Source organism: Ovis aries, chromosome 17, assembly GCF_016772045.2.
Source record: "Ovis aries strain OAR_USU_Benz2616 breed Rambouillet chromosome 17, ARS-UI_Ramb_v3.0, whole genome shotgun sequence".
Taxonomy (NCBI): Eukaryota; Metazoa; Chordata; class Mammalia; order Artiodactyla; family Bovidae; genus Ovis; species Ovis aries.
Genome location: NC_056070.1, coordinates 57178583 through 57197190, shown reverse-complemented (window position 1 = coordinate 57197190; position 18608 = coordinate 57178583). Strand labels below are relative to the sequence as shown.

General features: G+C 45.6%; 1 protein-coding gene across 2 annotated transcripts in view; it reads right to left on the bottom strand.

Annotated features, from left to right (window-relative positions):
- Window positions 1–18608, bottom strand: part of WSB2 (WD repeat and SOCS box containing 2) — a 21738-nt gene extending 3130 nt beyond the window's left edge. The window contains exons 1-8 of one of the 2 annotated variants that reach the window (XM_015101647.4): window positions 18427–18608; window positions 12265–12433; window positions 5926–6170; window positions 5647–5778; window positions 2926–3026; window positions 1619–1791; window positions 805–915; window positions 584–691 (exon numbers count right to left, since the gene is read on the bottom strand). In XM_015101647.4, the coding sequence (XP_014957133.1) occupies window positions 584–691; window positions 805–915; window positions 1619–1791; window positions 2926–3026; window positions 5647–5778; window positions 5926–6170; window positions 12265–12433; window positions 18427–18439 (1052 nt within the window). In that variant the 5' untranslated portion in view covers window positions 18440–18608. Of the gene's footprint in view, window positions 1–583; window positions 692–804; window positions 916–1618; window positions 1792–2925; window positions 3027–5646; window positions 5779–5925; window positions 6171–12264; window positions 12458–18426 lie in introns of those variants that run through there. The other variant, XM_004017380.6, reaches the window with a different exon arrangement.

Genomic DNA, 18608 nt, shown 5'->3' with positions numbered 1-18608 from the left:
GAAACAAAGACAGACCTAGGAAATGTCTTTTCACTGTGATAGTTATTAACATTTCTACTGACTTGCAGGAGACTGCAGAGAGTGAAATGCAACCTGGACCTTGGAAATACATGTAAAGGCTGTGGTGCTGAATAATTAAGGCTGCTGAAAGCATTACGAGAACTCTAGACACCTTTGAGTCCAAAGTGCTATCTCTGGGAGTGCAGGCCTTTATAAATCATACTATGGCTTCAAATGTAATGGGGCAGAGTACCACTTACTGAATTATGGATGTTCCCTGTAAGGTGGTCTCTGCCCAAAATGGTTTCCATATAAATTCTGCATCATCTTAATTTCTGTTTCCTTGCAGACTTGGCCTGTTTGGTAGCATGAATTGTAGATCTTTCATTACATTTAGGTTAAATATTAAAAGTGAATGATAAACTACACTGGCAGAAGTGAATATTAGAATTTTATGTAGTCTCAGATTTCCTTAAAGCCGTCCTCATGAGCAAGAAAATTCTAGATGCTTTCTTTCCTTAAAAAGCTGCATGGAATACTCAGCAGAAATTGCCACCCATCTGTTCAACTAACAGATACATACCCTGTGGCAATAACTCCACCATGTGGAAAAAATGTGCAGCAAAGACCATTGGTCATAGGAGCAAACGCAATCGGAGTCTTCAGTTCCAGGGCCCAGATCCTGAGGAGCCTGGAGGAGAATGGGACGCGTCAGTAGGCCTGAGGTCAGACCCTGAAGGTGATGGTACAAGTCCTTTCAAGCACTTGGCTCTGAGGCTGCATAAAGAGGTTTCTCTTCATTACCTGTCATCTGCCACTGTGGCGAGGTACAAGCCTTCAGGGGAGAAGCACACAGATCTCAGGGAGCTGATGTGGACGTCGCTGTCATCCATGGGGGGGTTGAGCTGGGTGTGGCTGAGGAGGACACAGGACAGTAGGTGGGCCTGGAGTTTCGGCCACCCTGCACCCTTCAGTGTTCGTCCCCAGGCAGGAGGCCAAACTGCCGCAGCCACGAAGAGGTTCCAGACATGTCTTAGACCCTATGTGGAAAACCTGGGGATTTGCAGACTGGGTAAAAGACACCTGGAAACAAGTGCATTTCATAGCTCCAGTGTCTCATGGAGAGGGCTGAAGAGTTATCAACACTCCCTGTGCTAATTTCCTTATGCAAAGTAGGTCAGCCCTCACTTTAATGCCCCAGTACAAACTGAAAGTCTTTTTTAGGCTAAGATAGATGATAATTATAGGACTACCTATTATTTGCTTCAGAAAACAACAGAGACAAAGGGGGAAAGGAGACCAAGTTGGTGAGAACATGAAAACTCACTTTGGAAATAACAGTTTCGATAAGAGGATCATTCTGAACCTGTTACTACAGTTATTAGTAAATGGAAAGAGAGAGTCACTGTGAGGTTTCGTAATGCTGAATCCAAGCAATACAGTGAGCCTCTGATCACAGGAGACTTGAAGGCACTGGGGGCTCATTTGAGAATGCCACTGACAAACACTGCTGCACACCAGTGCCTTAGAACAGGCAGGACCACACTGCATCTGGCACCAAGACAGGTTTCTCATCGCTCACCCCACCAGGAAGCTGAAGCAGGGGAGCGGTCCTTACTGGAGTGATCGCAGCCGCTCGCCGGTGTAGGGGTCCCACATGATCACATTGGTATCATAAGAAGCCGTGACGAGCAAGGCAGAGTCAGGGGAGAAGTCACAAGACACCACGCTGCTCTGGTGGCCCTCTAGCTTCCGGATTAACGTGTAGGAACGCATGCTCCACAGAAAGACCTATGGGAAGAGCAGGTGCCTGGTCAGGGTGGAGACAGCACTCAGGACACGACGAGTGAGGGGAAGGTACAGCCCTGCCTCTCCCGGCTCTACAGCCAGGGGAAGCCAAGCTCTCTACCCGCTCTTCTACGTTTCTTCCAGAGTGTGTCATTTGAGCTTAAATAAAGTGACGGGTCTGAATTCTTGAGGTGCATAAGCAAGGGACATGCTCAAGACGCTTACTTTAAGGGAGATCAATTGACTGACCTCAGGAAGATGGCCGCCAACATGGCTCAGGGGAGGGATCTGGGTTCTGCTTCTGAGCTCTCTTAGCAAGCAGGGCAATGCATGCTGAAGACCTAAGCCAGTGGCTCTCTTGCCCTTTCACTTAAAACCAAAAACAGGGGTCAGAGGTGAATTCCAGGGTACCCAACAGAGCCATCTGACAACCCCCTCCCCTTTGGTTTACAGGACCACAGAAATCTGCCCCAGAGCTGTAGGTTTGACACAGCTCATTAACTTAAAACTTCTCAGAATCATTAAAAGAATAATTTTTTTCTTTCCTTTAAGAAAACTCTCGTTTTCACCTAGTTCCAAACCTCAAATCAATGATTAACCTCTTGGGCCATACCAAATAGTGGACTCTCTAACTTTCCCAAGTCAGTCATAGCAACCAACAGCCCAATGCAGATACAAAACTCAAACGGTTTCCAAACTGTTCCTGGGTTTCCAGTACTTTTCCTATAATAGATAGGATTTCAGGACAAAGTTCAAGAAGGTTCTCTATGTTTTATGATTTGAAATGGAAATCCTAATCAGATGGATTCAGATTAGATGGTTCGAAGGAAATATGGATCCAAGTGTGGGTTGCAACTTTTAAAATCTTAGACTCTGAGGGGGAAAGACATTTTAAAAGCACCACTTTCCCATCTTGTGAAGGCAAACGGCCCTCCAGTGATGGAGCGGGTCCGTGTCACAGTGCAAATCAGAAGGCAGGCGTGCAGGAGGGGCCTCAGCGGGCAGCGTGGCTCCCGCTGGGGTGGATCTGCAGGCGAGTTTCAAGGACACTGGCTCGCTTACCCTCTCACACACAGGTCTCCACGTCTCATGGAACTGAAACAACACAGCAAAGGGCACCCCTAGTTTGAGACTCACCGATTTTTCTCCGGCCGCGGAACATAGCATGCTGCAGTCTGGTGAGATGGAGCAGCAGTAAACCCACTGCAGGTGGCCCGATAACACCTGGATCTGTTTACCTGGGAGAGAAGGGGGAGCACACAGTTAGCCAACCTCCAGAACCACAAAGCAGGAAGCCCAAAAAACAGCGGTGGTGGCCCCCCTACCTGCTATATCCAGCGGTTCTCCAGCAGCTGAGCCCACACTCCCCCGTTTTTTATTCGGAAGACAGTTGCTTTATAATATTGTGTTGGTTTCTGCCATACATCAACATAAATCTGCCATAGGTATATATACATCCCCTCCCTCTTGAACCTCCCTCCCACCCCATCCCACCCACTCTGGATTGTCACAGAGCACAGGTTTGAGCTCCCTGAGTCATACAGAAAATTTCCACTGGCTATCTCTTCTACATATGGTAGTGTATCTGTTTCCATGTTACTCTGTCCATTCATCCCATCCTCTCCTCCCCCACTGTGTTCACAAGTCTGTTCTCTGTCTACATATCCACTGCTGCCCTGCAAATAGGTTTTATCAGTACCGTCTTTCTAGATTTGGGCTCCTTTCTTAATGCAGAGACATATGACAAGACTTGTCATTTAAATGCCTGAAACCTATTAACGTGACATTACAGTGCCCAAGGGAAATCATTACCAACGGCTTCACCAAAATCCACAAGGTCAATGGGATAAGGGCTGGCCACAGATTAGATTGGACACATTCCTTTTATAGCAGACTATTCTTTTCAGGTCCTCCAACCACCTGGATTACTCTGAAGCATCCTCTCAAATTTGAGACCTTCAATTCTCTGTCATTCATGCTCTGTAATGGTATCCCCCAGTCACAGGACCCCACTCTCCACACCTCGCCAGGATGAATGGATGGGCAGTGGTGCAGGGTCATTAGGGCCACATGCTCTGAGGCAGGCAAACTTGGGCTTGAACCCTGGCTCCACTGCCTACTCAGTGCATTATGCTGGGACACTCATTTCATCTCTCCAGGTCTCCATTTTGGGAAAAAATCAAATGCCCATCAACAGAGGAATCGATGGATAAAGGGTAGCATTTCACCTGTTAAGTCACATGAAATTAAGGAACTAGATTTTCTATGGAGTGTTTAATTAAAAAAAAAAAGAGCAAGAAGCAAAAAAAATGTAAAAAACGAGATTCCATTTTTGTGAGACAATGACCCCCAAATCCATAAATGGAAACGTGAGTGTCTGAATAGATTATGTAAGTATAGGGAAAAGCAGGAAGGAAGCATGGAAGGCTCTCAGCACGGGCGACAGCACTACAGGGGGAGCTATGGAGGAATACAGTTGAGGGGAGGCGGGACTGCTTAGGGGGAGAAACCCCAACAAAGGCAGGGAATGTCTATGGTCATATATATGCATTTATGAGTTATGTGTATGTGTGAGTATATATTGGAAATAAATTTTTTTAAGTCGGTCATGGTTTCTTTAGTTGTCAGAAGTGCACCTGCCCCCGGGTAGGTGTGAGTGACTATATCAAGGCAGGGTAGCAAGGCAGGGCCTGGTACCTAGGGACACAACTCTAGCCCTTCTCTCCTTGAAAGGCTCTAGTAGTTGGCCAAGGCCATTCTGTCCACTCTCGGTCCCCTCTTGGTCCCTTCCCCTCCTTGCTGGTGGCAAGCTGCCTGCGGACACACATTACAAATGGTGTTGCCTCTGAGCAGTCCTCCCAGTCTGCAGGCCCATCTCGGACCACGCAACTACAAGCTCCACAGCAACAGGCAGAAAAGGCTCCAGAACTCTCTGGGTGATGAGATGCCTCCAGGTAAGGCCACCACAAGCACCTCCTTAGTTGTCTGACAAGCTAGCAGGCTTGTTTCTGAGAGGAAAGGGACAGGTAAGCTGGAGCTGGAACAGTCACGACGCCACTTCCTCTTTCTGCCACCTCCCTCCACACCCATGTCCCTGCCCACATGAGGGAGAAACATCCTGGAAATAAATTCCTCTTCCCTGTGTCACCATTCCAGCTAAGGATCAACACCAGAGATGAATGGAATTCATCAGGCCACTCCTGGATACTGTTCTGCTTAAAGGAAAAATGAACACCCTGCTCCGCCCCACCCCTAGCCTGAGAGAATTCTTCTAACCTAGACTCTAAAAGGAAGTACCCAACATGGATGATTTCTTCTCAATCACTGGTTCTCAACCCAGGGAGACTGTGGCCCTCCATGTGGAAACCAGGCAATGTCTGGAGACATTTTTGGTTGTTACCACTGGAGAAGGTGCTACTGGCATCTCATGGGTACGAGAAGTATACTGCTCCACAATCAAAAACCCACAGGTTGGCCCACAAGAAAGAATTATCTAGCCCAAAGTGCAAGAGTGCCAGAGCTGAGAAAAGCTATGCTATACCATGTATTTTCATCAGGGATGAAAACTGGTTCTTGATGGTCAGAAAAATCTTACCTTTTTAATGTACAAAGCATAGATAAGCATTCAGCACTTGAAGAGACACAGTGTATCTCTGTATCTCTGGTATGAAAATCTCCCAGGTAGTTGGGGGGTGGGGGTGGTGACTAGGAAAAGTATGTCTAAAAAGTCTCCTTAGGAGGCACTAATGGAAAAAAGGTTAAGAAACACTGTTCTGGATAAAATGACACTGGTCAAGCAGAGAGAGGGGCAAATAAAGAGTATATGGCAGCTTCCAAGTCATCCCTTCACCTCCATACCATGTTTATTCAGGTCCCAAATGCGAAGAGTCTTATCCCGAGATGCAGAAACCAAAATCAAACTGCCACTGGGTGTGAAGCTGAGATCTCTCACGACATCCTGATGGCCGGAAAGATTCAAAAGCAGGAGCCCTAGAGTGAGAGAGTGGGGCACTAAGTCAGGGGGAGACGAAGCCCTGGTCCTCGGGTCACGGCCACACCCCTCAGTCAACAGGCCGTCCCTGATCAGAATGCGCAAGCGAGCCCTAGGGGCCTTGATCCCAGCCAGAAATGACCTACCTGTCTGTACCTCCCAAATCTTGATCTGCCCATCGTTGAGCCCAGTAGCAAGGATCAGGCAAGAGACGTCTGGCACCTGCGGATGGTGGCGAGCCCAGAGTTTCTTGCTGGGTGGAGAAGGCCATGGGCTGAAGGCCAAGCCCCAGACAATCTGCCCACAGTCCAGTGTCTTCTCCTTTGGGCTGCCTCGCCCTTTTGTCTCATTTTTGCTGCTTCGACTTTTGGCTTCAAACCCTTTAGGGATGCTAGGGAAAGCAGAAGAGTTCTTAATGAATCTGAAACTGCCACCAAGTCAACCAACCTTTCACTCTGGGCCATCTAAGCCTTTGAAGTCCTAGAAACAACTTTGGTGAATTCTAGCATGACTTTCGGAGAAGGCCAACGGCAACACACTCCAGTACTCTTGCCTGGAAAATCCCATGGGCGGAGGAGCCTGGTAGGCTGCAGTCCATGGGGTCGCGAAGAGTCAGACACAACTGAGCTACTTCACTTTAACTTTTCACTTTCATGCATTGGAGAAGGAAATAGCAACCCACTCCAGTGTTCTTGCCTGGAGAATCCCAGGGACAGGGGAGCCTGGTGGACTGCCATCTATGGGGTCACACAGAGTCGGACACGACTGAAGTGACTTAGCAGCAGCAGCAGCATGACTTTTCTTCCTGTTTCTTTTTAGAATGCTTGTAACGGGGACTTCATTGGCCGTGGCTCATTCCACTTCTGACAGCCCTGCAGTGGCGTGACCTGCCTTGTGGGAGAGAACTAGATCACAGATGCTCCAGGGAGTCATTCTCTTCTTTGGAAAGTTCTCCCAGGTTTTGGTGCATGGAAGGAGAGAGACATTCAGTGTTCCTCATGAGAAAGAAAGCATGCTGTAGGTCTGGAACTAGGACAGAACTTAGAGCCTGATTACACATTTGCTACTCTTCTGCCTCATAACACTCCTTTATCTCTGGCTTAGAAAGCACCCTAAGAGCAGAAAGTAAACCCCTTTCTGGCCAACAGTTTGCTTAGTACACATGATTTCCACCTTCCCTCACTTCGCTCTGATCCATGAGTGAGGCTCTTTCATTTCTTTTCTGATGACTCTTCCAGCCCAGGAACCAACCAGCAGGGCATCAAGGAAACAACTCAGAGCTGTTCAGAGGTACACTGACCTCAAAGATCTTGTAGCGCAAGCCTTGCCTTTTACCTTCTACTTATGCTGAAACACAGGCCTAGACAAGCTAAATAAGACTCTGTCCCTAAGAAACAGGGCCCTGCCCACACTCTGCCGCACATACCTCTCAAAGGAACAAGCAATTAAACTGCCCTGCAGTTCAGCCTGCAAACGCAGTTTCTGGCCTGTGGTATACTTTGTCAGTGCAAGTACTCAGTCCTGCTTTTCTACCTGACTCTGATCACACTCTCGGGTTTATCAACCTGAAGGAACGGTGATGATAAAGCTGCAACTCATTTCCATGAAAAATCCTATAGTCGACGTACATGCAGCTGAACCTCTTTCTGTATTACATTTGTTCCCCAAAAATTAGGTAAATCACGCTTTTGTCAATCACGTGGTTGAAATATATTAAAGATTTTAACCAAGTTCACCTACAAAACTGGCAGCAAGAGACTGAGGCCAGTGTAGGTTCTTTCAGCTCTGGAAACTCTATTATTCCATAGCAGAGGCTGGCAGGGAGCGCCCAGGTCGGCAGTCTGTTTTGCACACGAAGTCTGCTTGTTTGCCTGCATCTCGTCAAGGGTCGCTTAGACCCTCTAGCAGCAGAGCTGACTTGTCCTGATGGAGACATATGCCCCAAAGCCAAAATATTTACTATCTGGGCCTTTAAAGAAAAAGTTTGCTGACTCCTGGTCTAAATGGCCAAATGTGCTCTGAAAATTTGTCATTCTGACAGAACACCTGAATACGACAGTGAACGTCTTTTCAGTGAAGGCTGCCCGGTGCACACGTGGCCCCAGACAGGCCTACACATGCACGTCAAAGACCTGCTCTGACTTGGGAGCCCAAGCTGGCCATGCGACAGCTCTGCAGGACAGCTTGGAACCTCCAAAGTTACCTTTTATTTCTTTTATAAAATCCTAACTTCTGTATTTGAATTAAGAGATACATCTGTAGCTACTTTAGTCCAAAGGAATTAAGGCACATTTATATTTCAATTCATTTTAACATCATAGTTTTTTTTTCTGGAACAAGATTTTAAAATCTCCATACGTGGGATAGAGATAACTTTCCCAGGGCCACAAAATCAGAGGCAGAATCAGAGCCAAGTCTTGGGTGTCCTAGCCTAGTGTCCAGCAAATGCCTTGGACTTCAGAGTCTGCAATGAATTCAAAGGGTGAGCCACATGGAAGGTAGGGGGTAGCTCGGGGCCAAGGTAGAGTCATTAGAACTTAAATTCATCAAAATTAAAGTGTCTGAAAATGTTATTTCTAAAAGTAGTACATTATTTCATTAATATCAATTATTTGCTCAATCTTGAAAGCACTGTATGATTTCTTGTGTGTAACAATACTAACAAGAATATAAAGGACTCAGATTTTCTCTTTTAAAGAATTTTTAAAATAACAATTATTTCAAACGATAAAAATAATAGTGGAAAATGGGGAAATTTTGGAGACGAGAAAATTATAAAAATTACCCAGATCCTAATGACAAAGATCCATCTAGTCAAAGCTATGGTTTTTCTAGTAGTCATGTATGAATGTGAGGGTTGGATTATAAAGAAAGCTGAGCACTGAGAATTGATGCTTTTGAACTGTGGTGTTGGAGAAGACTCTTGAGAGTCCCTTGGATTGCAAGGAGATCCAACAAAGACTGATGCTGAAGCTAAAACTCCAACACCTTGGCCACCTGATATAAAGAACTGACTCACTGGAAAAGACCTTGATGCTGGGAAGGACTGAAGGTGGGAGAAGAAGAGGACAACAGAGGATGAGATAGTTGGATGGCATCACTGACTTGACTGACACGAGTTTGAGCAAACTCCGGGAGATGGTGAAGGACAGGGAAGCCTGGTGTGCTATAGTCATGGGGTCGCAAAGAGTCAGACATGACTGAGCGACTGAACTGAACACCACTTTAACCACAGTAAACACTGTACCATGAATTTTTATTTATGTATATACATGTTTTTCAAAAACAAACTTGGGATCGTACTGCACAGAGTTTCATAGCTTGCTTTTCTGAGTAAGCCTTGTACTGTAAATATTTCCTCAAGTTATTACTCTTCAAAATATATGGTTTTTCCCTAAAATAAGTAATATGCCATTTAACATGCTAAACATGTTCCCTTCATTATATTAAACAAAAGATGCACAAAAAGGGTTAATGCTCAAATTTCTATTTTCCTTAATTAATATGGGAAAGACATATTATGTCTAGGAGATCAACCCTGGGATTTCTTTGGAAGGAATGATGCTAAAGCTGAAGCTCCAGTACTTTGGCCACCTCATGCAAAGATCTGACTCATTGGAAAAGACTCTGATGCTTGGAGGGATTGGGGGCAGGAGGAGAAGGGGACGACAGAGGATGACATGGCTGGATGGCATCACAGACTCGATGGACGTGAGTCTGAGTGAACTCCGGGAGATGGTGACGGACAGGGAGGCCTGGCGTGCTGCGATTCATGGGGTCACAAAGAGTTGGACACGACTGAGCAACTGAACTGAACTGAATATATATATATATTTGAATACAGAAGTGATTTTCAAGGAAATAACAGATTTTCCACTTCATGCTTTTTTAAAAAATATTTTTCAGACTAAATCTACATCATACCCAAGTCTGGATACGAAGCTGAATCCCTTGCATTTAGACTGGGGGATTAATAAATAATGAATGATCTTAACATTTTCATTAAATGAGTATAGAAGGAACTGAAAAATGTGATTTAAAAAAAAAAACCCCAGGGCTTCCCTGGTGGCTCAGTGGTAAAAAGTCCCCCTGCCAGTGCAGGAGACACGAGTATGATTCCTGATCCAGTAAGATCCCACATGCTGTGGAGCAACTATTGAGCCTGTGCTCTAGAGCCCAGGCACTGCGACTACTGAGCCCACCGTGTGGCAACTACTGAAGCCAAAGCAACCGAGAGCCTGTGCTCTGCAACAGGAGAAGCCACAGTAACCCTTGAACAGGAGCCCTTGAACCACAGCTACAGAGGAGCCCCTGCTCGCCACAGCCAGCGAAAAGTTTGCACAGCAATGAAGACCAAACGCAACTGTAAATAAACATTTAAGAAAAAAGCCTACACTGCAATCTTTGATGGCTGCAAAAATATCAGGTGGCAATGCCATAATTTCTCCTTAACTGTTCTTGTTCCCAGTTTTTAAGCTATTTCTGATTTTTAACTATCATATGATTAATTTCATGTTGAAAAGCAGTGTATGTAATACATGACCTCCCATTTACAGCAACATGGGGGAACCTAGAGGCTGTCCTACTGAGTGAAGTAAGTTAGAGAAAAACAAATAACACAGTATAGCACTTATATGGAGAATCTAAAAAAAAAGCTACAAATGTACTTATTTTACAAAACAGAAACAGAGTAGCACATGTAGAAAATAATGTTATGGTTATGGGAAAAAAGGGGAGGGATAAATTAGGAGACTGGGATTGACAAATACACATTACTATATATAAAATAGATAATGAATAAGGACCAACTATACAGCACAGAGAACTCTACTCAATATTCCATAATAACCTATATGGGAAATAAATCTAAAAAAGAGAGGATAAATGTGTATGTATAACTGATTCACTTTGCTGAACAGCAGAAAATAATACAACATTGTAGATAACTATATGCCAATAAAATTTTTTTAAAAAACAAATAAATAGATGACCTCATTTCTGAGATTTTTTTGATTGCAGGAAGAGCAGTTTTAAGGTCATTGAAATGGCCTTCCTTCCAGAAAATGCACAAATGTACACTCCTCAACCCCTGCAGCATGCAAAGTACTCATCTCAGCAAAACTGCATCATCATTACCTATTATCAAGGCAACAAGCTTCAGACCGGACTTATGAAAAACTTTAATAACCTACTTATAAAATGCTTAAAGCAAAACAAATGAGACCTTCAAGAGCAGGGGCTATGTTTAATATATTTCAGAATTCTCAGCCCTTGGCTCCTGGTCAGGCAAGGGAGACGTGCAAAAAATGCTGGCTGAATCAATAAATACAGACATAGAGTTGCCCTGGGACAAATGAAAAAAATGCAGATACTCCCATCTGACTGGGAGCTCACAGCCTTCAAACACTGAGACTTGTCCAGCGCAGATAAAGAAAAGCTAGTTAATATCAGAAACAACTTGGTTGATAACAAAAAATGCAACTAGCCAATTTTAAAATGGCCCAAGGATCTGAATAGACATTTCTCCCAAAAAGATAGGCAAAGGGCCAGTAAGCACATGGTGTGGGGAGAGGGGGCGGGGGGCCGGGAGGCACAACATCAGCAGTCAATAGGGAAATGCAAATAAAAGCCACAATGAGATGCCACTTCACACCCACTCCGATGGCTATCCTGCAAGTGTTGGTGAGGTTGTGGAAAGTCTGGGAATCTCCAACACTGCTGCTGGGATTATAAAATGGTGTAACCACTCTGGAAAACAGCCTGACACGCCCTCAAATGGTTAAACGTATATGAAAACATACATCCACACAAGATACGAAAACATATCCACACAAGAACCAGTGTGGAAGTGTTCGCAGAAGCGTTATTTTTTATAGACAGAAAGTGAAAACAACCTAAATGCTCACCAGCTGATAAACTTATAAAACAAAATGTTATGTCTCCATAAAAAGGAATATCATTCGGGAAATTAAGTCATGGACCATGCTAAAACACAGATAATCATGAAAATAGTACCTAAGTGAAAGAAGCCAGTCAGAAGATGACATAATGTATGATTCGATTCATATGAAATGCCTAGAATAGGCAAATCTTTAAAGACAGAAAGCAGATTAGAAGCTGGTCAGGGCTGGAGAGGAGAAAGGTATTAAAGAATGATGGGTTTCTTTTGGGGGTGACAAAAACGTTCTAAGATTGGTCATGATGATGGATGCACAACTCTGTAAATATACTGAAGTCACTTAACTGTACACTTTAAATGGGAAAATTGTATAGTATGTAAATTATACCTCAATAAAGCTGTTAAAAAAAAACACTTGGGGCTATCAACAGAATGAGGTTTCACAGGTACAGGATGAAGGACCCTGGAAACCCCGATGATCAATTTCTGAACTGTTCGGCCACCTTCCCTCTCCTGCTCTTGGGCAGGAAGTCATTTGGGAAAGTTCCCAGGACATCTTCATTCCTTTGGGTGTGAAAGAACTTACAACTGCTCCTCCAGAGGCCAGGGGATCAGCTTCACAATGCAGTGTCCTTGAGACCAGGCGAACCAGGAACCATCTGGGGAGAAGGCAACGCTCCATGTTTCACAGCTCGACTTCCAATCAAACTGGTGGGGGCGCCCGGGCTTGAGTTCGGCCAGCAGCAGCGGCTCCTCTGGGGCAGGAGACAGCATACTTCAAGAAGGCACCCTCGCCTCACCGGAAAGGGCAGAGCCCAGCCCCCCAGCACCTTGCTGACTCAGACACAGGAAAGCAGAGGTCATCCCCTGGCAAAAAGTGACAGTCTGGATTCCGAGAGGGAGTTGTCATTTAAATGACCCGGGGCAATAACAGTAGCCACAGGCCAAATTCCAGTGGGGTTACTCAGTTCTGGCACTGCTGGTTAACCGTGACTCAGAGTAACCTTTGTCAGGGTGAACCCAGCGAAGGGGGGGCCTTGTTTTCCCATGAAAGCCCAAAGAGGGAGAAAGGAGGCATGCCAGGGAAGGATCAAGCAAGAAGGTACTGATCAGGAGGCTTTCAGATGTACTTAAGTTCTCTCCCCGAAAGAAGTATTTGAAACTCACAGACTTCCCCTCACTTGCCAGCATCCCTCCCATCACCAAGGCTAACACCGGCCCTGCTCACCACCTCTTGATCTACCCTCCTCCTTCCATCTCCTCTCTGTTCTGGCTGAAATCTTCATCCCATCTTGCCCAGATTTTTTTTACAAGATTCATTTTTTTTCCTGCCCCTAGGGACCCTGCTAAAGCTGAAACACACATTACATCACAACATTTCTTTCAAATACATTCCAAGGCACCCACCTGCCTACCACTGAAGGCAACCTTCCTCCTCATCCCACTGGCCCCAGCCTCCCCTTTCCAGTCCATGCCACATGCCGGCCACACACGTCTCCCTGTCATGCCCCAAGCAGCTCATTTGAGTTCACACCTGGACTCATATTCTGCTTATGAGAATCCCACCAAGATTAGCAACTGAGAAGCGTACCCAGATCTCACACTATCAAAGCGGAAGTAAGTCCTACCCTGTTTATTTCACTGCTCTTCTGTAGTTATCAATTCCCTCTGCCCCAACTGCATCTCCAGCTCGGAATTTATACAGCCTCCTTCAAACACCAAGCCAATTCAATCCTTATTTCTTAGGGTGAAGGGTAGGGGCTGGACTGGTGCTTCTTCAACAACTTAAAGGGCAGTCCCTAATTCAACTCTATCCTCTGACAGAAGATTCTCAATGGCTGACAACGTCCGTAAGTTCAAGGCCTTGAGAACTGATCCTTTGATTGCGATACATATGAATATAAAAACTGGCTTCCATCCTGAATGAGGTCACTGTCTGATGAGTATGTTCCACTTAGCAGTTGAGACTGATCCGTTTATAGCTGTTACCAGATAGATACTAATTTAACAGCTCCTGTTTTGTGTATTTTAGGACATATCTCTATATGTCTTCTCATAGTTTGACCTTGTTAAAATCAGGATGTGTCAAGTGATGACTTCTCATAGTTTAACAGGCAGTATTTTTTCAGTGATACATAACGGCAATATAATCCATGATCTCTTAGATTCAATGAATCAGATGGTAAACATGCAAATATGTATATAATATTTTTATGTGTGCATATATATAATATTTCCTGATGTATGCATTATAAGAAAATACAGGGGTACATCTTATTTACATGGATATACTTTGCTGAAAATTCTCTTTAAATAGAATTTTAATAAATTATATCAAGACTTTGTGGCTTTGCTATTTAAAGAAAAATTTTAAAGTTTCCTTTGTAAAGAGAGTATTCATTCCCTGAGGTTCTATGTGGAAATCTAGGTTTTGAAATATTAGGTCTGTCTAAATTGGCATTTGTACAGGCCTAGGTAATTCCGCCTAGAAATTTGTATTTTTGTATATGTGACCCTTTAACTTATACAATTACTTGTGTAATCAAGCATACTCCTCTGGATGTGAATATTTGCATGGTAGGACATTATATTTCAAATCGAAAACAAGACTCAATGTTAAGCAGCAATCCTGTAGTGTTTTCTTTATTATTTCTAAGTATCTTAAGGTAACAAGCCCCTACCCTGTCAACGCCTCCTTCATGTAATCCAGTTCTCAGTTGGGGGCACTTCTGTCCCTTGGGTACATGTGGCAGTATCTGGAAATATTTTGGTTGTCCCGACTGGGGGTGGTGATGGTGCTGCTGCTGCTAACTTGCTTCAGTTGTGTCTGACCCTGTGTGACCCCATAGACGGCAGCCCACCAGGCTCCCCCGTCCCTGGGATTCTCCAGGCAAGAACACTGGAGTGGTTGCCATTTCCTTCTCAAATGCATGAAAGTGAAAAGTGAAAATGAAGTTGCTCAGTCAAGAAAATTTTCTTGTCCAACTCTTAGCGACCCCATGGACTGCAGCCTACCAGGCTCCTCTGTCGATGGGATTTTCCAGGCAAGAGTACTGACCGGAGTGGGTTGCCACTGCCTCCTCTGGGAGGTGGTGCTCCTAGTATCTAATGGGTGGAGGCCAGGGACTCTGCTAAACATCTTACAGCACACAGGACGACCACCCTCGACTCCCACAAGAAAAAAATTATTTTGCTTAAAACGTCAATGGAATGGTGTTGAGGCTGAGAAACCGGGAGTAGTCAAATATTAAACGACATTGACCTGGAGGTACATTTTTATCACCTGACTTTATTCCATCTTGGTAAGAGCCACACTTGGTTCGCTTCCTCCAGGATATGCATGTCATCCATTCTTTCAACGCCATGCAGGCTCCACACAATACGAAAAGGGGTCATCCCCGACTTCTCTCTTTTCTTGACCTCCCAATCCAGACTCATTAACAAGTTCTATCGAGCCTGCTCCCAAAAGACTTGGCAAACCTAACTTCCCTCCACCTCATGGCTGTTTATTCTCAACTATGTAACACCATCTCATCAGCATTAGCTCATCTAGACAACATTGTCTCTAAGCAGCTTCCGACTGCTCTCCTAGCCCCCTCTCTGGCCCCCACCACCCATTCTCCTCACCTCTCAGTGATCAGTTTCGATCCACCTCATAATAAAAACCTCACCCTACCCTAGAAGTCCTGCACACAGACCTTTTCTCACCCCTTGGTGGTGCTCAATTAGTTCCAACCTCAGGGCCTTTGCACCAGCTATTCTCTTCACCTTAGAATATGTGACGAGAGAGAGCCCTAAGAGAGGCTCCTTAGAGAGCCCTTCTCTGATCTCAAGTCAAGGTTCTTCATAACTTCTCACTTTATTTTATTTACAGCACAAACACCATTGTGATCGTTAACTGTCACCTTCCAACTAAGACATCAATGCCACAGAGTCGGGACCTTGTATGTTTATCTCCAGTGCCTAGCAGAGTTCCTGGCAGAGAGCAGGCCATCAGTAAATATTTGTGGACTAAATATACATGGTATCTCTCTATAATATACATGAAATGAAGTCCCTTAGACTGTTATGATGCCTTTGCCAAAAATTTAACATGAAATGCTTCTTAAACATAAGCCATATCCAGATTTCACACTCTATTTTTGTCATTTGGGGATTTAATCTCTTGCTATCTCAGGCTCGAGAATTCAAAGACTAAAATAAGGAGGAAAAAAAATGAAGGAACTATGAAGATTCTGAAAGGGAGTCTGGGCCCAAACTAAACTTGGCAGCTGGAAGAGAAAGCCATAATTAGTGCAGAACTTAAAAAAAAAAAACAACAACAAAACAAAAAACCCAGAGGCAAGAGGATCCAGCTTCATCTGGGATTGTACCTGCCCTGGACCTTCTTGGTGAAAAGGCCTATGGATCCGAGTGTTTTAATTAAACATTGGGATGTGTTTGGATAATCAGGCGGAGTGGAAAGATACGTACCATGGGCCTCTTCTGTGGGAGGAGATTTGCCTGTACACAGAGACGGAAGCTATGAAGGACTCTAGCTGGCAGGAAGCTTTATGATTTATCCTGCCTTAGAATCTTTACATTAGCCATTCCATCATCCTAGAAAACTCTGCCTGGCTGGCCCCAGATCCTTGTCCAGATTAGGCCTCAGTGCTGGCGTCAAGGTCCGAGGGACCTTCCTGGCCTCACTACCCAAAGTGGCCCAGTGACTTGCGTTCACTGCACTGAATTTTCCTTTTAAGCATCACTCACCCATCTTCTCTTGATTGCTTGTTTTTAGGTGACTGTAGTTTCTCTCTTCCCCACCCTCACTTCAAACTGTTCATTGCTATCAGGCTGTACTGTCCTATGTGGTTACTAACCTTCTGAAATATGGCAAGTCCCAATTAAGATGGGTTGTTAGCTACACAATACATGCTTTATTTTGAAGACTCAGTACAAAAACAAAAATCTAAAAATGTTCAATAATTTATCATGATTATATGTTGAGATAGATTGACAAACATTTAATTTTAAGGTTAAATCCACCTGTTTCACTTTTTTTTTTTTAACACTGCTACTAAAATATTTCAAATTGCTTATGTGGCTTGACGTTATAGTTCTCTTAGCCAGCGCCGGCCTAGAGTGCCTGACATACAGTAGATACTCAATGAATATTTCAACGTATAAATGCATTCTAACCACTGCTCTGAAGATATCTACTGTTGCCCATTGTAATCCCATCACAAAGGCCTTTATTCAGTTTCAAAAGAACATAAAACTGACCTTTTTTTAAAACAGTAGCTTGGCAGCTCTCAGTAGCTCAGCCCACACCCCAAAACACAGTCATCAATCATTAGGAAAAATCCAGAACTAGAAACAGATTCCTGCTAAAAAGGGAGACTAGCTCCAGATCACTGTCAGATAGAAACTAAAAGGAGTCAATGGAAATGACAGCGGAAGCTAGAAAAAGATTCACGTAAGATTTCAGGCAAACAATAGAGGCCATTTAATAAGAGTTCTATGGGTAACACACTCACTGAAAAGAAAGCCCTTATCTAGATGGGAAAGTAGAGAGAGCTACCTCTACACCTGGTATTGAATAGCCTGACTCCAGCAAACAAAGAAATGTCATTTCCCAAATTAAAAAGTTACACCACCCTGGGGGAATCCCCTGATTTCAACCCACCCACCCACCAGTAATCCCTATTCCATCCAAGGAGTCAGGGAAACATAAAAACACCCACAATCATAATCTTCCAGACCAGAATGAAGCTTGCACTTCACTGGAAGAATACAAAGAGGTTCTGGAACAAATTCTGAGCCCAGGCCTTGACCTCTTCAGAGAAATTTCCCCTAAGGAAACTGCCTTTAAGCAAGGGAGTATATTCAAGAGTTGGGACTCCCAGAATAAACCACAAGCCCACCCCAAGTTTCTATATTAGCGGGGTTTAGAGGCAAAGTGGTTGGAAAGATTCTGAAGCACGCGCCTTGAGGTTTGGCCTTAGCACAAGCACACCATTCCCACTGAGGCTTATGTTCATTTGGGCTGACCCCTCCAAGTGCTTCCAATATTCTCTGACTTCTACACCGTTTTCTGATACAGCTGTTAACAAGGATAAAGGCAAGTACCTCACTCATCGGTGTATCCTAACTTGTCCCCCCATCTATGTCACCAGGCTCGCAATATGGGTTTTCAAATGGAATTCCAGACCCGATTTTCATGCGCAGGCAAGTTTGAAAAGCTCCCAACCGCCCGCTAAGGCAGATACTATTATTAGCCCATTTTGCAGATACAAAAGAGACTTGTGTTAAATGGCTCGTCCACGATCACACAGCTTCTATGGGGCAGAGCGGACTCCCACCCAGACCTCGAGTGCGTCACCTGACACCTGGGCACCCACCCCCTCTCGGGAATCAAAACACCCACACCTCCGAGGGCCTGGCGTCCCAACCGGGCGGTGGCGTCTGGCCCCAGGCGCCCCCTCCCACTGTCCCCGGGGGTGGGGATCCCCGCTGCACAGAGGCCCGTAGTCCCCGGGTCCGGCCGGGAGACGTTGGAGACGGGGTGGGGGCCGTTGACAGCGAAAGTGAAACAAAGCTCGGCGCCGGGCGTGCACCTCGCCGGCCGCCGACGCGAACGTCCCAGGCCCGGTGGCCCATGCCACCCCACCCCCGCGGACCGTTCCCGGGCGAGCCTGCACCCCCCGCCCCCAGGGGAACGGGCCCTGCCCCGCCGGCGGGGAACGCGCGCCGCGGCCCCACTCACCTCCGGCCTCCATGGAGGACGCGCGCGGCCTCGCGGCAGGCGGCGGGCGCCTCAGCCCCCCGGGCCGCCGGCCCTCATGCCGCCCCCACGCAGCCCGCCCCCGCCCCGGCCCCGGCCCCGGCCCCGCCGCCGCCGCCGCCGCCGCGCCCGCCGCCACCCGGAGAGGCCATCAGCTGCTTCCC